At 38.3% G+C, this 26,985-nt stretch overlaps 1 protein-coding gene across 1 annotated transcript in view; it reads right to left on the bottom strand.

The window, feature by feature from the left end:
• LOC121370107 (WD repeat and HMG-box DNA-binding protein 1-like) overlaps window positions 1-26,985 on the bottom strand; it is a 27,873-nt gene extending 888 nt beyond the window's left edge. Inside the window, exons 1-16 of the mRNA XM_041495210.1 lie at window positions 26,937-26,985; window positions 24,693-24,831; window positions 22,915-23,026; window positions 22,259-22,410; window positions 21,983-22,091; window positions 13,769-13,866; window positions 11,021-11,066; window positions 10,147-10,239; window positions 9,090-9,196; window positions 7,160-7,244; window positions 6,757-6,807; window positions 5,960-6,137; window positions 5,184-5,365; window positions 2,038-2,222; window positions 1,354-1,435; window positions 6-14 (exon numbers count right to left, since the gene is read on the bottom strand). Of these exons, the coding sequence (XP_041351144.1) occupies window positions 6-14; window positions 1,354-1,435; window positions 2,038-2,222; window positions 5,184-5,365; window positions 5,960-6,137; window positions 6,757-6,807; window positions 7,160-7,244; window positions 9,090-9,196; window positions 10,147-10,239; window positions 11,021-11,066; window positions 13,769-13,866; window positions 21,983-22,091; window positions 22,259-22,410; window positions 22,915-23,026; window positions 24,693-24,831; window positions 26,937-26,985 (1,677 nt within the window). The remainder of the gene's footprint in view (window positions 1-5; window positions 15-1,353; window positions 1,436-2,037; window positions 2,223-5,183; window positions 5,366-5,959; window positions 6,138-6,756; window positions 6,808-7,159; window positions 7,245-9,089; window positions 9,197-10,146; window positions 10,240-11,020; window positions 11,067-13,768; window positions 13,867-21,982; window positions 22,092-22,258; window positions 22,411-22,914; window positions 23,027-24,692; window positions 24,832-26,936) is intronic.

The raw sequence follows: 26,985 nt of genomic DNA, 5'->3' as shown, positions 1-26,985 counted from the left end.
CCAGCAGCCACAGCCTATTTTGTAAATGCCAGATTAAGCAATAAGTAAAACATTCAAAATTACACTACATCCTTCTAGTCACTTAATCAAAACTATCCAAGTGAATTAACCTTTAGATTACTGGATTAATTTTTAACAAAAACCACGTTGAGTGGGTACAAGTTTATAATTTTTACTGACATATATTGACTTAAATGTTTTATAAATACATGAAATAAAGCTCAAATATGGTAAGTATTATTTTCGTGGGTTTTTGTAAATTTTTATGATTTTTAGATCAGTTAATGGTGATTAAAATGAGGCAAAAAAAATTAAAAGTTGAGTTTACTTTCGGGCACTTGTGGCCAGCTGTCCAGTATTAATGTCTATTATTCCCAATAACAGTGGTTTTCTGACCAGAATTTTTTTTTAAACCCGAACTACAATTCATATTGCAATATTTGGTGATTTTCGTTGTTGGTAGAACGATCAAATTTATTATCAAATTAGCTGTCACAATCAGCTATCGATCCCTGAAAATGATCGCGATGTGCCGCCATTTTTGTCAAGCGAAAATACTTGCCGAAAAACAATTTTTGAACTCAAAATTACAAAGTATTTTCCAGTGAAAAAAATTCAAAATAAAAGCCACCATTTTGAAAACAACTCTTTTTTTCTTTTATTATATTTCCGTTTCCGGTGAGTGCTGTGTGCAAAATGGTTGGAAATATGAATTGAGGAATGCACTGTATGCAGCATACAGTATGTCAACTGACGTGACGGGCAAGATATCTCGCCTGCAGTACTCAGAAGGTTAAACAGACAACAAAAAAAGTGGTCCAAAAAATATTGGGAGCAATAATTTTCCTGTTCCAAATAAAGACTAATGACGGAACTTTTTGTTTAGTATCGCGTTGTGATTCACTACAGACATTTCAGAGATCACTACATAATTTTAAAACATTAAACAGAAGTTGCTAATCAATTTTCAATTGACTAGAAATGTCACTAATCAAAATTCTGAGAGAAAAAAACTTTCCCTGAATGACATTATTGAATTTGTTGGGATTGTTTTTAAAACAAAAAGTGCATTAAATTCTGTAAAGGATAGAGTAAAGCAATAGATATTTGTGCAAAAAGTATATAAACTAAAACAAACAATGTGAACAATAAAGTAAAAAAGTTAGCATTAAACATGTAAAATAAATTCTCCAATTAATGTGAAATGACACAAACACTGACATTACCTATCTTTTTACCAATAATTCAATCTTTCAACCTGGTATACAAATGCTAGAATAGAGAAGCTTACACAAAAATGAATCATAACCACATGTACTCAACGTAATGATTGTTACTATATTCGTAACATACCTGAATGTCTTCTCCTTCTGGCATGGCAACTGTCCATTCCTTGGCACTATCCCATGATCCAAAGTGCATACATGTTAATTTACTGAAAAATGAAAATAACACAAATCTATTCAAATGACCTCTTCATATTTGTATACAGAAGAAAAGAAAAATAGAGATGCTTTGGAATGTTTTTAATGTAAAATAATAAACATTTTGGTTTTGAAAATCAATTAGCAACCACTATTTTATGTTTAAGAATTGCATATCAATCTCTACAATTTGTATAGTGAGTTGTGACACAGTACTGAACAAAATGTTCCCTGTTGCCAATGTTTTATTACACTATCTCCATTATTACTCCTTTTATTAAAATTATAATAATTGAATACAATGTGTAAGCCCATACTTCAGTAACATTTAAGTCTCAAACCTTTTTACTCAACTGGCATGCTAAAGATCACTGAATTTTATTCCTATTTGCTTTTTAAAAGTATAAAAGTAAAGATTAACAAAGATAAGTTGTTAAATTTCACCTATTAAAAATAAAATACATGAATGCCATTTGAGATGAGAAGTACATTTTCAGAGTAAATTCTTTTATACGAATTGTTTATATACTTGTCGAACGTAATATTTGTTGTAATATTCCATATGACTAGTGTGCAACAGGTTAAAAGGAGATTTAGGGTTTTTTTAACTTACCTTTGTGAATCTATCTCGCCAACACAGGCCACTACGACAGCTTCAGAGGAGAGATCGGCCATGGTGTAGTCCATGTTGTTGGTGATGTGCATGGCGTGGTGAGTCGCTGCGTCGTGGAACTCAATGTCTATCGAGTTCTCTTCCTCTGTGTTGTACTGCTTGATGATGCCAACAGAGTTCCATTTCTGAAAACAGATCATTCACACTTAAAGTGGCATGATCACAGTTGTTTAAAAGTTTGAATTGGGTACACAAATATGAAAATTAATTTTATACATGAATAAAATTCTGTGTAATCAATAATACAAAATGTACTCGATTAAATGTGGTTAAAAACTGCGGTTTTGAAAGCAAAAGATATCTAAAATATTCCACTTATTTTACTATTATTAGTGTAAGTTTCATTATTAAAAACAATTAAATTCATTTATTAGTAGTTTTTCATTTACCAATAGAGGCGGCAACTCCTTATTACTAGTGCCTGTTTCTAGCCTTCCCTTAATTTTTGCTTCTAATTGTAGCATTAAAATATGGCTTGACCTGTAACTTCTATGACTGGATATTAACAAGAGCCATATACAGTATAAGGATTTATCCAGGAGTTTTCACCAGGGTCCCATGTCAGATGGGATTGGGAAAATTAACGCTAATAAATCATATTTGGGAGATTTTTTCAGACCACTGAATGATGCAGTACACCACTGTTACATTGATGTATTACAACAGACATTATTAAATATATACTGAACAAAATAAAAAACTTCCGCTAACTTTGCTTGAACATAACTTGATGAAAACAAACCGGGGGAATAATTGTTATATATGTGTTTAAAGAGTGTTCCATGATGCATCGTTTTGGTTCAAAAATCATGGCCATAGGTTAACAGAAACTGGGAGAAATTTTGACCAAGTGTGGTAGGGGTTAAAAATAAAAACACCCACTATAACTGGTATGACCACCTCTTGAATTGACCACTGCAGTGCATCGCAGGCGCATAGAATTGACTAAAGTGTTGATTTCTGCCTGTGGAATATTGTTCCATTCCTGAATGAGTGCTTGACGAAGTTCGTTGACATTAGCGGGTGGGTTGGGACGACGCCTCAATCGTCTGTCCAGACTATCCCGGGCATGCTCAATGGGGTTGAGATCAGGACTTTTAGCGGGCCAGTCATCAATGAAATCAATGTTATTTGTCCTAAGAAAATTTAGCTCTAGCTGTATGAGAGGTGGCATTATCATGCTGAAAAATCGAGATGTTGGCGTTGTTATGGAACAGAGGAATGACGTGATGAGCGAGAATGTCATCGCGGTAACGTTGAGCATTTAAATTGCCATCAATGACGACTAGTGGTGAACGATAACCATGGGCAATGGCTGCCCAGACCATGACAGAACCCCCACCCCCGAAACGATCTCGTTCAAGAACACAAGTCAGCATAGCGTTCATTTCTCCAACAGTAGACGCGCACCCTGCCATCACCACATTGTAAAGAAAATCAGGATTCATCCGAAAAAAGAACGGTATTCCAGCGTCGCCGTATCCAACGAGTGTGTACATGTGCCCAATTAAGACGATTTAGATGACGTTGCGTTAAAACGCATCCGACGTAAGGACGTCGTGCATGTAAACCGTTCTCCCGCAGACGATTACGAACAGTTTGCCCACTGATTCGGTTATTGTGAAGCCCAGGTGTGTTAGCAGCAGTAGCAGTCGCAGTTTGGAATCGATTGCGCAAATGCGTGTTCATGATATAGCGGTCTTGACCACGCGTTGTAACACGCAGACGTCCACGAGGTGGCAAGTCATTGGTGCTTCCTGTTGTTCGAAATCTTACGCGAAGATTTCGTATCGCTTGACTAGAACTCCCAACATGCCTTGCAACGTCTTCTGTCGACATGCCAGCATCAAGCGTGCCAATCGCCCGTTCGCGTAAATTATTGGGTATTCTTGGCATACTAAAAATGCTACAATGTAAAAAACTTTAATTTTTTTACAAATTTTTAAGCATTTTCGTTCACTTGACAACAATGTCAGTAAGACAAGTCAAACAAATTGACCGAATACTACACGGGACATGTCGAACCATGCATGCATGTGCAAATTGAATTTCACGTTGTCGACGATTAACAGTGCAAAAATAATCGATAAAATTCATGAATCCTGATAATACAGCTCAAGGCCAATACTACCTATATAATTTCATTACACAATGAATTCTTTAACACAACAAATACTATATGTACAAATCGGAAGTTTCTTTTTTTGTTCAGTATATAATACATAAATACAGTCAAACCTGTTCTCCCAAACGATTTATAATGTAAATGCACATGTAATAAGCGGTCAGCTGTCTAACGCGACCAGCACCACCTAAATCAGATTCCAAATTACTAAAATACCTGTATTAAGTGGCCACAGTAAATGTTTACTGTTATATAAAAGGGATATTTTAACAACAGCAATAATGTGCAGCAAATAACCAATCTTCACACCTTCAGGAATACTAATACCCATTCAGTCCCAACATCTGGGCACGCTACACTTGACATACGTGGATTCACTTACTATGACAATACACCACATGAAGTAGGAATTAAATAATGAAATAGAAAAGGAAAATAAACTTGATGAGAACTGTTAATTTAATATATTCCAGAGGCAACATGTCAAAAGTTGATTTATAGTCAACTGTGAAGCACATATCTGTTAATTATCAGTACAGACGGTAAAACAAGAAACAACAACAAATATTTTAAAGACTATATGTGGTATAATATTCATCTGTATTTATGTTATGAAAACATTGCAAACAAGATGCTGTAGTCGTATATATTTATTAGCCCCATGACTTTCTGTTAACATGGCGTCCTTGCCTCATGTCTGTGTCTCTGATGACGTATTTTACTCTGACGTCATGCATTTAGCATTACCGTATTTAATGCATAACAAATACTATATACTATTATAAACTGTAATCAGCGGCCACCTGTCTATGGCAGCCACTTTTATCTACTCCCTCGTGTGACCGCTTAAGACAGGTTTGACTATATCTCTATATTGAGAACATTTGGATAATTCTCTGAGTATAGTATTTAGAATGTTGATAACTTCACAGATTTCACTAAGCATTATATTTGTATATACCATGAATCTGCTTTGCAAGTGTTCTGGTGTTGAGGCTGGTTGAAAGGGACGCTGTAAGGGTGTGGGCTTGTAGCCATCATCTCTGACAACAAGGGGGAGGGGCTGTGGTGGCAGACTTTCAGATACACTGCTTGCATCATCCTCGTCACCTTTCAGGTCATTCTTCAGGTCTTTCAGGAAGTCTGAGTGTAAAGAATAATTTCCATCAGTCTAAAATATTAACAAATGTTTTATTAAAGGAAGGCATAAAGTAAACCATATTTAGATTTAAAAGTCAAACTGATTTTCATAAAGCAGAAAACTTAACCATACTCAAATAAGGAAGAAATGACACACTCGACACATTTTATGTAGTTACTTGACCAATGGGATAGGACAGCATACATGAGAAAAAATCCGCTGCCGCCACACAATAAGTACTCATTCTGATTAGCAGCAAGGGATCTTTTATATGCTACATCCCACATACAGGAAAGTACATACCATAGACTTTGCTACACCAGTTGTGGGGCACTGGCTGGAATGAGATTTAGCCTAATGGCCCCACTGATGAATCGATCCTATATCAACCATGCATCAGGTGAGCGCTTTACCACTGAGCTACGTCCCACCCTCCCACCCTCTCAACCTCCCACCCTCTCACACTCAAAGGAGTGTCAGATCAAATCCAGTCTACTTTGTGAAAACTATTTTATTCAAAATAAATTGAAATGATAAAAAAAAAAAAATAGTTGATGAACTGCTGGTTGCCAGCCTATTTTGACAAGCTTCATTACCTCCATCATCATCTTCGTCATCGTCTACTATAGCCTGTGTAGATTTTTTGGGCTGGAACCCATCTCCACTGACACTGTCGTTATCGTCGGCAGTGTGGCGAAGACTGGCCTCAATCAACATGTCATCGTCGTCATCAAACACACCCTCAAACTCGCCACGAGTCGATTCACCGGTACCCTGTAGAAAACACACAACCTGAGTAACTTATTCATGTGATCGTTGAGTTGTCCACATACAATAAAATGAGTAACAGGTACACCTGTGTCTAATGCCTTGTATGTGACAAAGCTGTGACATATATAAGCACGAGTAATATTTGTTTATATATTAGTGAGTATGTGTGTGAAATTTGTGTATCATTTATTTGATAATTTAAGTCAAGTGCAAAAACAAACACAAATATAAATACAAAGCAGCTAGCTGAGCAAGCAAAGCATTTTACCCAATTATCTAGTTAACTTCAAAAATTCTAAAAACCCAGTTATTTTCCAACAAAATAGCAATTGTTACATGGAATTATTGGGCCAAATAAAAAAGAGAATTCATCAATTATTTTTAAAATTTGCAACTGCTATGGCTGATGAAAAAGTCACTTTTTTTACTCATGCTTTCAGTTAAATTTATTGTCATGTTTATATTTGTGTAACCGACAGCCAGACAAAACGGCGGTTCACATGAAATATTGTGCCCTGGTTAAGGTACCTCTACATCACATATACATCACATATATATAAAATGATCACCAATCACAGGTATATTACTGGCATTCTCTATCTGTCCAAAACTGGCTACTTACCTCAGCAGTTGAATCCTGTATAACAGCAGCATCAATAACACCAAGCTGGCCCTAAAACACATCACACATATAACTTCACTTTTCTTATTACCAGAGAAAAAACCACATACTTTATATACCTATCATTCAATTTCATATTCTTTTTCCTATAAATCTCATGAAATAATTAAATTTTTTTCAAACATGTTATATGTTGTGTGAGCTTAAGTATTTTTGTTTCTTGTTGATATATTGTAATGAAAATGACTTTATTATTCAATAATAAGATAACTATTCACAGATAAAAGAAAAGAAAGAAAAGAAAAATAACTTTTTTCTCTTTGTGACCTAAAATTCTATCTATTAAACAAATGAGATGGTTAAACTGTACAATGTGTAAGGTTTATAAAGATTCTATTTTTACCTGGTTATCACAAAAAGCCAACTCATTATTTTTAGATGGATTCCATGCTAGAGCCGTAATGGGTAAATTCTTTTGATGTTTATGTCTGAAACAAAGATACCAAAAAGCATTAAAAAATCAGCTTCAAGTGGCAATATTACAGGTTATATTTTATTGCTTGATCTTAATTTGGGCGGCTTAGGCTTTCACCAGTGATCTACATTAACATTTTGATTCTTAATCACATAATAAGAAAGTTCCTCATTATATCAGTATAATCAGTTAAAGTTTGTATTGTTTACCGACACCACTAGAGTACATTGATTTATTAATCACTGGCTACTGGATGTCAAATATTTGGTAATTTTGACATATAGTCTTAGAGAGAAAACCCCCTAAATTTTTCCATTGGTAGCAAGGGATCTCTTATATGCACCATCCCAGACAGGATAGCACATACCAAAGCCTTTAATATACAAGTCGTGGTGCACTGGCTGGAATGAGAAATAGTCCAATGGGCCCACCAACAAATATGTGTCTCTATGATTACAGTTCAAAATAGTTTTTGTGAATGTGATGTGTTGACATTTTTAAAGACACTGTCCCTAGTTTGGTGCCATTGTAAGTAATTTCAGACTAGTACTCACAGCCTTTTTAATGAATAAAATTACAGTATCAGTCTGTATAGCCAACATGTTTCAGGCTCTGTGCCTATGAAACATTTACAATCAAAACTCAAGACTTCAATATTGGCTTGAGACTTTAACATGGACAAGCTGCATGCCTGTGGCGCCATTAAAGATTTGAGTCTTAAGTTTTACAAGCATGGGTCCTATCTCATGGTCCATTCCTTGATGTGGTGAGATAGCTTGCATGTCTCAATGACTCGGAGAGCTATGCCAGCTGGATCATCAGCTCCTGGTAGGGTCACCCACGCTGGACTGGTCAAAGGGTAGAGACTAGACTAATATGGTGCGGACAGACAGAGGACGTGAGTTAAGAAAGACAACAGTCTAGGAGAAGCAAACTCCAAACTCAAAACTGGGCTGGATAGGCTCAGAATCCTAGTAAGGAAACTCCTAGGAGAAGTCAGAGTACTGAAGCTATGCAAAAGCATTAGCGTAGAAACTGAAAGGAAATGTCTGTACATGCACCAAGCTCGATGTTAATCAGAAGCATGGGTCCTGGTTGTCAAAATGTTTGTAGTAGTCCAAATTTCATTTTATTTCCTAATATATATATTTTAAAATGTACAAATTTATTTGGAGGGAAAAATCCAGCTTTGGTCACTACAAACATTAGGACAACCAGACATACTTTGTATATAAAGACATTTACCAGGGAACATTTTGTTTTCAAATCTTGATTAGTGATATTTCTAGTGAACTGAAAATTTATTAGCAATCCTACTGTTTAATGTTTTGAAATTGTGTAGCAATCTCTGAAACTTGCATAGCGAATCGCAACACGATACTGAACAAAATGTTCCCCGTTTGCATTCTAAATAAGAAAATGTATTTAATATTAAAAAGGCTGAAACATGTTACAATAGCAGAAAACTTGTGACAATCTCTTTAATATATAAAATTAAAGCATAAAATTGCCAAGTTAACATAAAGTAAATAATTTATTATTATTATTATATTTTAAGGTAAACCAAAATAACAAATTTAAACTTATTACAATCTGAATATATTTTCTAATCAAAATTACTCGCCAGCCTTTCCTCTGTAATAATCACTCAAACATCTGATTATATGAATACTCTCCAGACGATGGTCTTTTCATTCAAAGATTTACGTAATATAATTAGCTAACATGAGTCACTTACTTGTGCAGTACTTTTCTCTGTAATAATCACTCAAACATCTGATCATATGAATACTCTCAAGACGATGTTCATTTCATTCAAAGATTTACGTAACACAATTAGCCAACATGAGTCACTTACTTGTGCAGTACTTTTCTCTTCTTCCAGTCTAGGACACAGATAGAGCCATCAATACAACCAACTGCCAGATGAGAGCCATTGGGCGACAAACAGGTCACGGATACAGCCTGGAATAAAATACAGCATAGGGGTCAAAGATAGTCTGTAATAAAATACTGTATTGTTGTCACAAATACCAGCTGTCATCATGAGCAAAATCAAGGCGAGCTGAAGATCACTCTCCTGAAATGGCGAGCAATCACATGAATTTTCAAACAAAATATACAGGGATTTATCCAAGATTTTTCTCCAGGCTTCCATGTTTGATGGGATCGGGAAAATTACATTGATTTAATCATAATTGGGATGTTTTTCAGGCCACTAAACGATGCGCTATTAAATTAATTTATTAGAACAGACATAATTAAATATATATATTGGGAATTTTTAGCATAGAAATTTTCAGTGACACTTTCTTTTGGGAAGGGGCCTGTCATCGGACCCTCTGAATGCCTGGGAATTTTTTTATTGCAAGGCGATCAATTTATCACTTGCCTAAACTTTCCAGGGAAGTGTAGTGGGGAGTGATGACTCATCTTTCGTGGCAAAGATTGAATACAGTCTAAAGAAAACACACTACTTATAAAATAGGCCAAAATAAAATACAGCATGGTAGTCTGTCTATTGTAAAAAATATATATTGTTTAGTACAAGATAAAACAGCACTATTGTCACAGGTCTAAAATAAAACTACACTTTTGCCACAGATCATGTCTAAATTAAAATATAGAACTTATCACAGGTACAACCTAAAGTAAAACAGCAGTTTTCAAAAAGAGTCTAACATAAAGGAAACATATTTGGTCTTACATTTTAAATTTCGCTGACAACTACTAGTCAAACGTATCTACAGAAGCCACTGAACACATTCACAAAAACTAGACTTTATACATTAGTTAAAATATCAGTAAATATGTCTACATAAGTCATTCACTTCTCATGTCTTTAAGACAGGAGGCCGATAAACAACCAGCTCTTTATAGTATCATTATCCTTAAAAAATTGACAAAATATTTACCTCAGAAAGCTGCGAGTCTGTAATGGAAGACAATCTTTCCCATGAGTCTCTTTGATAAATATGAACTTCTTTCTCAACAGGAACAAACAGATGCTGTGAGAATAAACAAGTGTAAAAATCAGTCCGAGTTTAAAGGGAAGAAGCGGGAATATTGGTACACACTTGACAGCACCCAAATAAACTCCAGACACATAGACTAGTGTGAGTGTGTAAAATCCATGGGTGTCGGAACAGTTAAGAATAAAATGCTAAAATGTTTAACATGGCAATAAACATAGAGTAGCTGTAGGGCAAACTCTGGGTAAAAATTTCTCAAAATTATCTATAAATGTTTTATAAATTGCAGAAAGCCAGTCATTTTCAGGGCTCAACCTGGTGCATTGCCAAATTAGTCAGTTGCTATTTTTTGTATAAAGTGGGCTAATAAAAATGTCTCAAACCAACCACATACATTTTCAAGAAATACTCTAAATCTCTGAAAATTGGCTAAACCAAATTTGTTTCAGTAAGTTTATTAGTATATAAAGGAATATAAACAATTATCAAGGTTATGTTCCAAATGAAATAATTTTTACAATGGATATAACTTAGAAGTAAATTTTTTTACTCATTATTTTTAGGATTGGTTAACTTTTTGCTTTGTTTGCTTTCACAAATTCTGTTTTATAGTCAATTTTTTAAAAAATGTTTTAAACTTTTTAAATGTTTGTCAAATTGTCATGACATCATAAGTAATGTCAATAAGACAGATGAAACAGTGCTGATCATCCAATAATATGGTATAGGCCTAATACACTGAATGATAGAGTATGGAAAAAATATTTCCCTATACGACAAAATGCTCAGCTAATAAATTGAAATATTACGAACTTACCTTTCCATCTTGAGACCAACAAAGTCGACACAATGTTTTGGACAAGCTACAAATAAAAGAATATGGGGGTCAAATGTATTTGGAGTAATTCAAATATACTTTAAGAATATTACATGCATATTGTACTGTTATTTGTAAAATAGCAAAAAAAAGATAAATATAAAATAAAAATAAAATAACACAACCCTTAGAACATACCGTATTTTCCGGCCTATTACACGCACTGGTGTATAAAACACACCCCTTGTTGTTATACCAAGTTCTGACCTTCATCCATACATAAATCGCACCTTTAAATAAGCTGCAGTTAAAACAAAGCCACAAACTTAATTACAGTTAATTATTGTTTGTATTTAATAATGATAAAGATATCCATTCTCCCTTACATTCAAACAATAAATATTTGTTGGTTGTGCGCCTTTCACTTTCGCTTCAAATAAATGGGTCAGTTTTGTAAACTAAACACAAAGTTTATAAATCATGCTATTTTCCAGAACTTGGTAATTCATTGTTGTAATTTTGCATTAGTTGCCCAAAAACAAGGTCGGGTCAAGCTATGGTATATAGGCCAATGAAAGGAAACTAAGTACTGTCAATGGTTTACATCTCATTATTGTTTCAACATTGTTTCTTAACTATCAAACATTGTCTTTTTTCAAGGTATTTGTCAAGAATAATCTATTAATATATAATTATGTGTAATATAATGAAATAAAACAAAACATGATATACACAAAACAACATTTATTTTGTACTCCCCACCCACCTCACAATTTAGTCAATCTCCAGATTAATCTTTTAACAATGATCGGGCAAGTTAATATAGTACTTGTTCATCTTTCACTCTGATTCTATCACGTCACCATCAAATCTATTGAAATTGTCTTCCTCTGTATCGGAATGAAATGCTTCGGCAACATGTTTTGCCTGGTCACTAGCGGTTTCCATTTTGTCGTCCGATTCTATGGTGTTGTCGGTGTTCACGTCAGCATACATAAAAAATCCACTGATGATGCAAGATAACAAAATCTTTTTCCATGATTAAGTATCCATTTGGAAACTGTAGCATATGTAGCTATCTTCATGCGACCTGTAGCCGTGGAACTATGTTTTCTCACTGGTCAGCCAGGTTTCCCACAACTGCCACAGATGTGCTTTAAAGCAGGGGTTGAAGCAGTTTCGTCATGCCACCAGGTATGACAACAGGGATAGAGTTCAGCTGCTTTATTTGGTCCTTGATGTCAACTGTAAATTGAGTGTAATGTGAGCCCTCATTAAATCCATTACCAAAATGGCCTACGTTTGATGAAAAATTCTGCCTGGTCATTTCACATAGCACAAGTTCAGCCCATCACCCATCATGTTTTCATCCATCCATCCCTTTTTGTTGCACTGAATGATGACGCCAGTTGGACATTTTTCTTTGGGAATTGTTATTCATTTGAAGAGTTTTGTCAGATACTATACAAGCCAGCACTACCATCAATGGCAATTTTTCATGTCCGGTCGTTCATATGCTAACAGTGTTTACACCCCTTCGTTTCAAATGTTCTAAACATGGAAATGTCAAAGGTCAGGGGCACTTCATCCATGTTGATGATGTCGTCGTGGTTGATGTTGTATTCGGCTACAATATAACTTATATAAGTTTTGAATAATTTGAGCTTTTTCACAAAATCTGCAAGCAGTTTTTGGGGAACTTATCCGGATACGAATTGACAAAGAATGTTGCTTCATAAAATGAAAGCAACAAGATGGACCTGCTTGGAAATCTACCAATTCCATGTCTTTGGCAATCACCTTGGCTTATGGTCATTGTGTTTAACTCTCTACAAGCAGTGCATTGTGATAAGGCCCAGTCTTCAACTTTTTTTTCTAGTTCTGGCCATCTAGCTTTACGTCCTTTGTCAGCTTTTTTCGTCTTTTTCACCAGTCGTAAAACATCTTTCTGCTTTTCCAGCTCCTAACCATCGTTTCATCAATGGAGAATTGCCTACCGGCCATTTTCTTCAACAAATGTTATAACTTTTAGTTTGAACGACGCACTGTAACTCTTTCTTTTTTTTGAAAGGAGGCATGTTGAATGTTATACAGCACGAGCATAAACTGAAGACAGGTGTATAGTTCAATTGTGCAATATATAGGCCTATTCTAAATTGCTGATACACCAAAATACAACAAAAAATATTCACACGGTGACCTCCCATAACTGTTAAAATAATAAAATAAATTTCTACACAAATGTTTATGCACGACGTTACTCTAATAAAAGCTCTGTATAAACTATATTTTAGTTTGCATATTTATTAGCAGGCCAATTAGATGGGGATTGTCAACTTGTGATAAAAACATTATAGGCATGTAAGAGCAATCAAACTAAGAAACTTTGGGTTTGAGTCTATTTTTGACAGTGTAAAGTATAAGATGTTGTATTGTTTCTGGTCCGACTAAAAAACAATGGGCAGGTCTACCGTAACACTTCAGTCCTTTTTTAATTAATAAACAGTTAATTGGTACGCTATATTATTGTTATTATGTTTATACACACGGCAGTTACTGTAAAATTCATAAATAAACAGCACCCTTTTATAAAACTGACCTTGTAATTCACAGTAACAAAGTAGCAGCTTATAGGCCGAAAAATACGGTACACACTCTACATGCAAGTTAAGTGTTTTAATGGGCTATTATTGAAATATCAGATACAATCCTAGATTAAGCTGTTAAAACAGATGTCACAACTGTTACCTGACATCATTACACTTCTGTAAGAGATTCCATGATTTGACCACTGTTTGGTCCTCCATCTTCCAAACTCGAACACTGCCATCACAGCTAGATGAAGCCTGCAATTGTGAGATACATCTATTGTATATGTATACAGGTATATAGAATTATAAAACCAACATCATTATGAATGTTAAAAATTAAAAAACAAATGAGTTGGTTGACTCGACTAAAAAAAAAAAAAAAAAAAAAAGTTTGTTTTGTTTAACGACACCACTAGAGCACATTGATTTATAAAGCATCAGTTACTGAATGTCAAACATTTGGTAATTCTGAAATATAGTCTTAGAGAGGAAACCTGCTACATTTTTCCATTAGTAAAAAGGGATCTTTTATATGAACCATCCCAAGGACAAAATAACACATACCAGTCTTTGATATATCAGTAATGATGCACTGGCTGGAATGAGAAATAGCCCAATGGGCCCACCGATGGGAATCACAAGCACTTTACTACTGGACTACGTCCCTCTCTTAAACACTGTGGGAAACATAAACTCATGTCACATGGTTACGTAAAGATTGGACCTCGCCGTTTAAGGGGGGCTATCACTCTCGCTCCCCGTCACTATCATTCTCGCTCCCCGTCACTATCGTTCTCGCTCCCCGTCACTATCGCTCTCGCTCCCCGTCACTCTCGCTTCCCGTCACTATCGCTCTCGCTTCCCGTCACTATCGCTCTCACTCCCCGTCACTATCGCTCTCGCTCCCCGTCACTATCGCTCTCGCTCCCCGTCACTCTCGCTTCCCATCACTATCACTCTCGCTCCCCGTCACTATCACTCTCCGTCACTATCGTTCTCGCTCCCCGTCACTATCGCTCTCGCTCCCCGTCACTATCGCTCTCGCTCCCCGTCACTATCGCTCTCGCTCCCCGTCACTATCACTCTCACTCCCCGTCACTATCGCTCTCGCTTCCCATCACTCTCGCTTCCCATCACTATCGCACTCGCTTCCCATCACTATCACTCTCGCTTCCCATCACTCTCGTTCCCCATCACTATCACTCTCGCTCCCTGTCACTATCACTCTCCCCGTCACTATCGCTCTCCGTCACTATCGCTCTCGCTTCCCATCACTCTCGCTTCCCATCACTATCGCTCTCGCTTCCCATCACTATCGCTCCCCATCACTATCACTCTCGCTTCCCATCACTCTCGTTCCCCGTCACTATCGCTCTCGCTCCCCGTCACTATCGCTCTCGCTCCCCGTCACTATCGCTCTCCATCACTCTCGCTTCCCATCACTATCGCTCTCACTTCCCATCACTATCACTCTCGCTTCCCATCACTCTCGTTCCCCGTCACTATCACTCTCGCTCTCCCCGTCACTATCGCTCTCGCTCCCCGTCACTATCGCTCTCGCTTCCCATCACTCTCGCTTCCCATCACTATCGCTCTTGCTTCCCATCACTATCGCTCTCGCTTCCCATCACTATCGCTCCCCGTCACTATCACTCTCGCTTCCCATCACTATCACTCTCGCTCCCCGTCACTCTCGCTCTCTCGCTCCCCGTCACTCTCGCTCTCTCGCTCCCCGTCACTCTCGCTCTCTCGCTCCCCGTCACTCTCGCTCTCTCGCTCCCCGTCACTCTCGCTCTCTCGCTTCCCGTCACTCTCGCTCTCTCGCTTCCCGTCACTCTCGCTTCCCGTCACTCTCGCTCTCTCGCTTCCCGTCACTCTCGCTCCCCGTCACTACCACTCTCGCTCCCCGTCACTACCACTCTCGCTCCCCGTCACTACCACTCTCGCTCCCCGTCACTATCGCTCCCCGTCACTATCGCTCCCCGTCGCTATCGCTCTCGCTCCCCGTCGCTCTCGCTCCCCGTCGCTATCGCTCTCGCTCCCCGTCGCTCTCGCTCCCCGTCGCTCTCGCTCCCCGTCACTATCGCTCCCCGTCACTCTCGCTCCCCGTCACTCTCGCTCTCGCTCCCCGTCACTCTCGCTCCCCATCACTCTCGCTCCCCGTCACTATCACTCTCGCTCCACGTCACTATCACTCTCGCTCCCCATCACTATTAATCTCGCTCCCCATCACTATCAATCTCGCTTCATCACTATCACTCTCGCTCCCAGTCACTATCTCTCGCTCCCCGTCACTATCACTCTCGCTCTCCCCGTCACTATTGCTCTCGCTTCCCATCACTATCGCTCTCGCTTCCCATCACTCTCGCTCCCCGTCACTATCGCTCTCGCTTCCCATCACTATCGCTCTCGCTTCCCATCACTATCGCTCTCGCTCCCCGTCACTATCGCTCGCTTCCCATCACTCTCGCTCCCCGTCACTATCATTCTCGCTCCCCGTCACTATCACTCTCGCTTCCCATCACTCTCGCTCCCCGTCACTATCACTCTCGCTTCCCATCACTATCGCTCTCGCTTCCCATCACTATCGCTCTCGCTTCCCATCACTATCACTATCGCTCCCCGCCATTATCACTCTCGCTCCCCGTCACTATCACTCTCGCTCCCCGTCACTATCGCTCTCGTTTCCCATCACTATCGCTTCCCATCACTCTCGCTCCCCATCACTATCACTCTCGCTTCCCATCACTATCACTCTCGCTTCCCATCACTATCACTCTCGCTTCCCATCACACTCGCTCCCCGTCACTATCACTCTCGCTTCCCATCACTCTCGCTCCCCGTCACTATCGCTCTCGCTCCCCGTCACTATCGCTCTCGCTTCCATCACTATCGCTCTCACTCCCCGTCACTATCGCTCTCGCTCCCCGTCACTATCGCTCTCGCTCCCCGTCACTCTCGCTCTGTCACTCTCGCTCTCGCTTCCCATCACTCTCGCTCCCCATCACTATCGCTCTCGCTCCCCGTCACTATCGCTCTCGCTCCCCGTCACTATCGCTCTCGCTCCCCGTCACTATCGCTCTCGCTCCCCGTCACTCTCGCTCTCGCTTCCCATCACTCTCGCTCCCCATCACTCTCGCTCCCCATCACTCTCGCTCCCCGTCACTATCGCTCTCGCTCCCCGTCACTATCGCTCTCGCTCCCCGTCACTATCGCTCTCGCTCCCCATCACTCTCGCTCCCCATCACTCTCGCTCCCCATCACTCTCGCTCCCCGTCACTATCACTCTCGCTCCACGTCACTATCACTCTCGCTCCCCATCACTATTAATCTCGCTCCCCATCACTATCAATCTCGCTTCATCACTATCACTCTCGCTCCCCGTCACTATCTCTCGCTCCCCGTCACTATCACTCTCGCTCTCCCCGTCACTATTGCTCTCGCTTCCCATCACTATCGCTCTCGCTTCCCATCACTCTCGCTCCCCGTCACTATCGCTCTCGCTTCCCATCACTATCGCTCTCGCTTCCCATCACTATCGCTCTCGCTCCCCGTCACTATCGCTCTCGCTTCCCATCACTCTCGCTCCCCGTCACTATCATTCTCGCTCCCCGTCACTATCACTCTCGCTTCCCATCACTCTCGCTCCCCGTCACTATCACTCTCGCTTCCCATCACTATCGCTCTCGCTTCCCATCACTATCGCTCTCGCTTCCCATCACTATCGCTCTCGCTTCCCATCACTATCACTATCGCTCCCCGCCATTATCACTCTCGCTCCCCGTCACTATCACTCTCGCTCCCCGTCACTATCGCTCTCATTTCCCATCACTATCGCTTCCCATCACTCTCGCTCCCCATCACTATCACTCTCGCTTCCCATCACTATCACTCTCGCTTCCCATCACTATCACTCTCGCTTCCCATCACACTCGCTCCCCGTCACTATCACTCTCGCTTCCCATCACTCTCGCTCCCCGTCACTATCGCTCTCGCTTCCATCACTATCGCTCTCACTCCCCGTCACTATCGCTCTCGCTCCCCGTCACTATTGCTCTCGCTCCCCGTCACTATCGCTCTCGCTCCCCGTCACTCTCGCTCTGTCACTCTCGCTCTCGCTTCCCATCACTCTCGCTCCCCATCACTATCGCTCTCGCTCCCCGTCACTATCGCTCTCGCTCCCCGTCACTATCGCTCTCTCTCCCCGTCACTATCGCTCTCGGCCCCCGTCACTATCGCTCTCGCCCCCGCCCCCCGTCACTATCGCTCTCGCCCCCCGTCACTATCGCTCTCGCTCCCAGTCACTCTCGCTCCCCGTCACTCTCGCTCTCGCTCCCTGTCACTATCGCTCTCGCTCCCCGTCACTATCGCTCTCGCTCCCCGTCACTATCACTCTCGATTCCCCGTCACTATCACTCTCGCTTCCTGAGATCTTCGGTGACCGGTCTCGGAGAATTGAAAATTGGTATAACCCATTAATGGACTAAGTAAAAATTTATTTAGGTAACCTTTAATCATCTTTGTGTCATCTGTCATGACCACGTAAATGACATCCTATATTTAATGTTTGAACGAAAAATGGGTTACGCAAAACTGTACTTGCTAGAACGATGTGCATACAAAACTATTGTTCTCTCAATTTTCAGAAGCCTGGATTATAATCAGTTTGAGCCAACTGATGAACTTTCAATTACACAATCGTTTAGAATTGTATAAACATAAGAAGGATTTTAATTATACGGCCAAGCATCTGTTGTATTCAGCGGGATAGACCCTATAAATTGCTAGTTTTTCCTTTAATAATTATTTAATATTTTTTATCTTTATTTACACATAAAAACAAATACCAACACCAATTAACATATATTCCATCATTTATAAAAGGGTAAATTCCAGGTAACATTTGCAGTAACAATTGATTTTTAACTTTTATAATTGGTCATCGCATCGGCAGGACTCAACTTATCGATTTTCAATTATAATCAATCACTGAAACATCACTACATTTTAAGAAATCCATGAAGGAAAAAAAAAATTCTCATGAATGCAAAGTTGTGGAAATCCAAATGGATTCTGGTAGAATATGATACTTAACGAGGCCTGATTATCACATGCAATAGACAAATATATATATATATATATTTTACAAAATATACTTATCAAATCCTTAAATAAACATTCAACATTAAAATTAATTTAAGGGATAAAGGAAGGAAGGAATTATTTATTTAACAACGCACTCAACATATTTTAAGTATGGTTATATGGTGTCTGACATATGGTTAAGGACCACACAGATGAGAGAAAAGCTACTGCAACTATGTAATGAGATACACTTTCCGATTAGCAGCAAGGAATTTTTATACGCATGAATGAATGAATGTTTAACGACACCCCAGAACAAAAAAACACACATCGGCTATTGGGTGTCACAAATGTTAAGTACATGAAAATATTATTTCTATATATTTATGTGGGTGAAAAGTATAATACAATACACAAAATCAAGGTAAGTATATTTTAAAACTTTGTATCGAAGTCAAATTGTTTTTAAAACTTTACAATTAATTCTGGATGGAATTTAAAAGATTCCGAAATATTTCTGTTGCCAAATATATCATTTCTCGTCGGCTTGAGATGATCACACCCCACCAAAATGTGGCACACAGTCAGACTACTTCATCCTTCCTGCATCGCCTGTAGGATGACTGCCACTCTCCCAGGACTGCCGTGACAGAATGAAGCTTGTTCGCAACCGCACCATCCCAATCGTCTTGCCAAGTCGAAAAGATATATTGGTTAATATGAAATATAAAATCACTGTAAGGGACACCAACATAGACACGGGGCAAGTTCAAAGCAGACTTGGCAGCAACATCTGCCTTTTTGTTACCCGTAATGCCAACATGGCTGGATACCCAACAAAATATAACATCTTTATTGGCAATTGATAAAAAGACACACTTTCATATCAGAGTTCGACAAATCCGCTAGCCCGACGCCCGTGGCCAGTGGTTTTTAAGTTCGGGCTAGTGAGAAACGCAAAACCACTAGCCCCTGCGGGCTAGTGGTTTCCCCCCTCCTCTCGTCATCGCTCGATCGTGGGGGGGGTTTTTTCCTTTCTTTCTTTTTCTCTCGGTTGAAATTTCGTTTAATAAATTTGATTGTGACTTTTGTCATCGAATAATATCAACAACGCAATGAGTATATAATAATAATCCACTTGAGCTAGGTCTGCAAACTGCAGTAACATGCTATCTCTACATCGTCACAGTTACAGCATGCATTGTTTACCTTTCACTTTCAATTTTCTGGCACAGGAAATAAAGTCTAATGACATGCGTGTTTTGATTGGTTAGACACGTCACGTGGTCGTTAATCTCGCACATGTTTTAGGCTAAGAACTTGGAAATCACCAATCGCGACGACAGGTTAATCTCAATCAAGTAAACCCCAGCCATGCTTTGAATTTCAGTGTTTGTTTTATTCTAATTTAACACTTCGCTAACATGTGGTTATCGGTAATCAGGAAAACAATTTACTTTAAATTAGTTTAATGGTAACCGCATATGCAATGACTCGGCTTGGCCTATTACGTGTATCGGTTTGGATAATACGTCACAGCTGCCGATACAAGATAATACCTTTTTTGTTCATCAATTAACAACGGATTAGATGTCGCCGTTATATTCTTTTGATATCGGTCTGACACGGAATAATGCCCTGTATTTGGCATCACCGTTCCTGGCGACATAAATAGTAGGCCATAAATATATAACCAACTACCAAATACACAGAACCATCTATTACCGTGTGTCACACTGTCGTACCATCATTTAAATTTAATTATTTTGATAGTGTTTTTAGATACCAACCAAGAGTTTGCTCAATTATTTTTCCCCGGGGGGAGGGTAAAAATAAAAACGGGACAATGACGATGGATCACACTTGACAAAAGACAAAACAAAAAACTGAAAGTTACAACATGATTTAAGTGTTTGTTTTATTTTACTGTTATACTCGTAAATGTGTAATGTTACAAAAATTATATAAAAATCCAGTTATAATTGATCAGGAATTTCGGCTAGTGCTTTATCTTGGTGGGCTAGTGGTTTTCACAAACCCACTAGCCCTGTGGCTAGTGACTTTTCAAAATATTTGTCATACTCTGCATATCACCATCTCAACTAAGGGATGCTCCAATTTCATGTACTGTAGAGCTTGGAGACACAAAAGTGAGTCTGTAAAAATAATATATTTGGATGCACATGAATCCGTAATCTGTTCCAGGGCTTTAATGATTGCCAAAATTTCAGCAGTAAAGATTGATGCCAAATCGGGCAATCTCATGGAAATTATTGTGTCTGATGGAAAAACTGTAGGACAAGCCACAGAATTCCCATCCTGTGATCCGTCTGTGTAAACAGGAATGTAGTCACAGCACCTCTCTTGGATTTCCATGAAATGTTGTTTATAAATAACTGCATCTGTGATATCTTTTTTTAGATGCACAAGATAGCATACAATTTTTGGTGGTTTGATACACCAAGGTGGCAAAATAAAATATGAAGTCGTTTCCAAAATGTCTGTTAAATCAATGTTGGAAACTGATAAAAACTGCTTAATGCGAAGACCAGTTTCGCATCAAATAACTTCATATATTTATAATCAAACACCGCATTGTGTGCAGGATGTTTTGGCATTGATTTAATCTTTGTAGCATACTGCACAGAAAGCTTTGCACGTCTAGCACCCAAACTAGGTTCATGTGCATCGACGTACAAGCTCTCCACAGATGTTTTAAAAGCACCAAGACAAAGCCCAAGTCCCTGGTTGTTTATAGGATCTAGCATTTGCAAGTAAGACTTATGTGCTGACCCATACACAATGCACCCATAATCAAGTTTAGACCGAACTAAAGATCTATAAAGTTGGAGCATAACCTTTCGATCTGCTCCCCATTCAGTCTTGCCAATAACTTTTAAGATATTGAGGGCCTTTAAGCCTTTCTTTTTCACATACTGTAAATGAGGAACAAAAGATAGCCTCCTGTCAAAAATAACCCCCAGAAATTTGGTCTCCTCCAAACTGGAACCGGAGTTTTGTCCAGAAAAAGCTGAGGATCTAAATGGTGACCTCTTTTCTGGCAGATATGTTTTTGACTTTGCATTATCCCACAGACAGGATAGTACATACCACAGCCTTTGTTACACCATATGAGCAGTACTGGCTGGAATGAAAAACCGTTCAATGGGCCTACCGATGGGAATCGATCTTAGACTAACCGTGTATCAGGCGAGCACTTTACTACTGGACTACAGTCCCCCCCTCTTTTTGGACAATTAGTAAGAAAGTTTAAACAGTAACTTACAAAATATTCATCTTTGGGATCAATTGCAACACTCAGAATTGGGGCTTCGTGACCATGACACACTTTGTGACTGCTGGTCTCCACCACTATAATTTTGATTGTGAAATCACTGAAACAGAACAAACAAAACACTTAAAAAGTGGAGAATCATACTGGCTTAAATATAAGTCTCTAAGTGCTGATATACAGGAAATATTTAGTCTTAAAAACATACATATCAATATTACAGAACAGTGTTAATTTCAATTATTTAGTTTTTTCAAAACAAAATTCTACCTGGCCCCAGCAACCATAGTTGTCCCAGATTGGTTGAAACACATGTGATTGACAGGAGCAGTGAAGCGCGTAACAATTCCATCTGGACCTCCATCGGGAAATGTGTGAACTTGGACTGAATTGGCATCCGATGACGTAAAGAAACGGCCATTCTGGAGAAAGTATAAAATATAGTAATACCTTTCGTTTGCAGCTTAGTAAAATTAATTATATTTATAAACATTTCTAGGTTCTTCCAACAAGTCTCTTGAACAAATTTTGTCTGGCTCCCAATCATATTTGCCTATAGGTCTCTAGCTAGTTCTAATTCACAAACTTTATAACAAGAATTCCACAGAATTAAATGTCTCACCTACCATAAACATATTGTGTGTCGTTGATAGCTGCATCTACAGATGTTCATTTTAATTCATGTTTAAAAAAAATTGAATGTTTTTAATTTTAATTTAAGATTTAAAATATTTCAGTTAAAAACAAATGTATTAAAATTTTAATTTAATACATTACTTTTTGTTAACAAGCATCAATATTCAACATTCATAGATGTAATTATAAACAAAGTTTCAATTTGTCTAACAAAAAAAACTAACTTTGGTTAACTATTAATTAACAATTATTTCAAATTGCGAGCCAATGTGTAGGTCAAGTAATCAAACCTTATATGCAACAGCATACACCCTGTCACCAACTCGATGTGAGACAGCATCGTCATCGTCAATTCCTTCCCAGATCCGCACATCGCCATCGGACCCACATGTCAGCATATATCTGTAACATTTGTAATCTTCAGAATTATATGTCACTTATGTGTAATAATTACATTTATTACCTCAAGCAGCTCAGTTAAACTGAAATCTTAGGCTAAAGATCTATGTTATAAATAATAAACGCAGTATTCGGCAAATATTTGAGAAAGTTACTAGCCCTCACAGAAGCTTTGACTAGTGCCCAATCTATTATGAGTAAAAATTAATCATTGTTTTGCAAATTTATGTTGTATAACTCTTGAGTTGATAAACAGCCCCTCCCTCCCATATAACATTTCATTACACAACTAATAATACCCTCTCCACTCAGAGGGTTACATAATTGTTGAAAACAATTAATAACAAAGATTTTTAAAATACGATTGCACATTATGCTTTTAAATACACTGGCAGATCCAGAGGGGACCCTAGCCTGAGTACCCGGTACTCTACCGTTCAAGACTTAGACTGACTTTCAGACGGTTATGATCACTCTATCGTCAGTGATAACTCTAGTGAAAAAATGGAATTGCTGCATACCACATGGTAGGCAAAGATTCTCACTCTGTAAACAATTGTAACAGTATGTATTAGTTATCAGCGAACTATGTGAAATATTTGTTAACAGCAAACTCAAAAAGGCCTAGTAAGTTGTGTAACTTGTACCTAATATATTGGTTCTTTAAAAAGCAATAAAATATGTTTCAATCAAACTAAAAAATTATCAAAGTAACTTAGGTATTTAGCGTCAAATATAGGATTATTGTTGTACATGTATACTAGAGCAGGAATTTTTGCCTACTATGTGGTAGGTAGCGATTTCGTGGTTTAGCTATAGATAGTTAAGTTTGTTTTTTGTTTAAAGACACCACTAGAATACATTGATGGGTAATTTTGACATAGTCTTTGAGAAGTCTTTTATATGCACCATTCCATAAACAGGATAACACATACCATGACCTATGACATACCAGTCATACACTGGCTGGAACAAGAAACAGCCCAATGGGATCGATCCCAGGCCGACTGTGCATCAATTGAGCACTTTACCACTGGGCTATATCTCACCCCTGTTTTCGCTATCCCCACCTCTTTTTTGCTTTTTAAAATTTATCAACAACTCTAAATTTCACTAAAAATGTGACAATATCTTTATTTCAAAATATTCCCAGTCTTTGGGAGCTCGACTCATTTGCTTTAAAAAAAACTGAAATTGAAATTCCCAGTCTTTGGGAGCTAGACTCATTTGCTTTAAAAAAAACTGAAATTGAAATTTTTAGAATTTTGTGAGCTCCTTCACACACCTTTACAAAATCGTGGATCCCTCTAGTTTATGAAAATTAACCTCTTGATGAACTAGTAGCGCATCTGAAGTCTTCAAATTCATTGGGAGAGTGGGGTGGTAAAATGTGCTGTATGTGAACCCAGATTTTTCTAAATTACTCATCAGTTAATTGTTTGTCACCGAGGTGTTAAATTCATGTCTTTTTATTTAACTACAATGAGCATGCGCAATGGTAATTTTTTGACAAGAATCTTGTAGGTAACAGTAACACGACTTTCGATACCTCATTATCTGGTATTACTATTGACAGTTAACTTTCTTTTAAATACACTAAATGAAACTGAACACCAGTATTATATTGATCAGTGATTCTAATTAATAAGTTCACGTTACTTGCAGTTACCTGCCAGTATCTTCATAACATAGATCAGTATGGCCTTCGCTGTGGGCATAACGCATAGGTTTCATGATCAATTTTTTCCCAAACAAATTTTCCCGCCAAATGGGAGAATTCACACAAAAAAGTGAAGGTATTGCGATGGCTTAGTTTCGTATCTTTTCACAAATTTGGGGGTTTTCTTTTATGATAAAGGACAGGTTGATTATATTGTATTCTTGTAAAATATTATTAAATAGATACCAAAATAATAATTTATCACAATACAATCAACTTTTGAATAATGAAGCCTATTCACCCGCTAACCGGAAAAGCAACAATTTTGACCGATGCTATAATATACACGGCATTTATATAAATGTATGCCATTCTCGAAAATGTTTAATGGAAGGCATTATCTTATATTTTAAGACTTTAACATAATTTACTAATTTAACAAACACAAATAAAGCCTAATGCACAATTCCATTTATTAGAAAATGGTTTCACGTGCACATTCAGAGCAAGCTGTTGTAGTGCACGCCTGTCCTGGGCACAAGTACCGCGGGAGGAGCACTGTTAATTTTATGGTCTGGAGGATGAATATATTAAATATATTTATATATTATATAGGCCTATTCAAGTTGAGGGGTCGAACTTGCTGCAGGGTTTTTTGTTGGCATGTCTCCCGGGAAATGTTTTAATTTCAGTGTTGAATTACGGCATATGCAGGTTTTTTAATAAAGTAACAGGAAAAAAAGTGTGGGGCATCCCCCCCCCTCTCCCCCGTGGTCCCCATGCTTTGAGGCTCATGCTAGAACGCGGCATTAGGGTCTCCCTAACACGCATGCAAACATACATTGATTTCCTTCACATTATGTTACTGATATGTCTCAGTATTGAACATAATTTAAGTTATTCCTGACGTTACATATTTACTTTATATTTATATCAATATTTAGAACTGTTCCAATCAAATATAATTGTAATTTATACTTGTCTTGAAATGTCGCTAACTGGCTTTTGAATTTGAAAAAAAAAAAAAAAAAAAAAAAAAAAAAAAACCTAACCCTTGTATAAAACTGTTCGTTCTCTTAACTGCTACTCCCAGACCAGTTTACTAAATGAAAATAAACACATAACAGCGCTCATTGGAATAAATATAGCCGTGATGACATGCACTCATTAATCATTATCAAAACGGTGATCTTATCCGCAAAAGTTGAGCATATCCTGCCCCACAGGTGTCACCAGTCATTAGTACTGCCAACACAGCTATCAAGTACGTCACTTCATCTAAAACTTCATCATCAAATAAAATAAAAGTGCAACAGTTTTACCAAAGGCACAATTACAACATATAAAATAGCATCAGCCATCATTTTGGTCTGTGACGTATGATGTATTGTATTTTGTAGATATAGCCTCTGATGTCTACCATAAAACGTTCTGAATGCTATAAGGTCATCAATACAACGGAAAGTAAAGTTAAAAGTTTTAGCCATGATTTCTTTGTTTTGATTTAACAAGATTAGCCAGAAATTCTTATTTATGTGCATAGAGAAACAAGTCGACGAGTAGTAGGTGCCCAATGCGAATTCCTATTTCTTGTCTATATGTCATTACTCCTAATTTGACATGGATATTGTCAATGAGGAAAACTAGCATATCACATATGTCTGTGTCAGTATACTTTAGTCTAGATTCACTCTCCGTCTTTACGAATTGTCCATATTCGTGGACCATTCCTTGTAACAAATGCCCCGTTGATTAATGAATGGAGTTGTTCCTTAAATGTTGTGTGGGGGACTGTTGTGTATACTGTTAAAAAAAATCAAATGTTTTAATATTAGTGAATTTTGATCTGGATTGAGTAAGAATGATTTCAAGTAAATCTTTGGCATTTTTTTAGAATCCACATCATCGTCATGTGATTAATACCACTGGTCTTTTTGGCAATACCTAGAAAGGCCATCCATGCTAGTCGTCAGGATAATGGTCAGTCTTTGAGTCTGGTGGTGCATTTGCTGGACATCGCGATGTAGCTCTCCTTGTATGGATTCTTATGAAGTTTTGGAATAAACTCAGTACCTATACCAGATATTGCATTCGAGGACAGGTTTGCTCCTGCCTCTAAAATTGCTGGATAAAGTGATATGCACCTGGAAATTAATTAAGCACCACCCGGATTGTATTGCAACCAAAAAGGTGCTTAGAAGTAGCTGTCTGCGCAGACGAGGTTTATACCAGATATTTAAAGATTTTACATACTAGCATTCTGTATTCTGGTCGAGATATGTGGGGGTGGGACGTTGCCCAT

This window comes from Gigantopelta aegis, chromosome 4 (genome assembly GCF_016097555.1).
Source record: "Gigantopelta aegis isolate Gae_Host chromosome 4, Gae_host_genome, whole genome shotgun sequence".
Taxonomy (NCBI): domain Eukaryota; kingdom Metazoa; phylum Mollusca; class Gastropoda; order Neomphalida; family Peltospiridae; genus Gigantopelta; species Gigantopelta aegis.
Note: the sequence above shows the minus strand (reverse complement) of the source record. Positions and strands in the feature narration are given on the sequence as shown.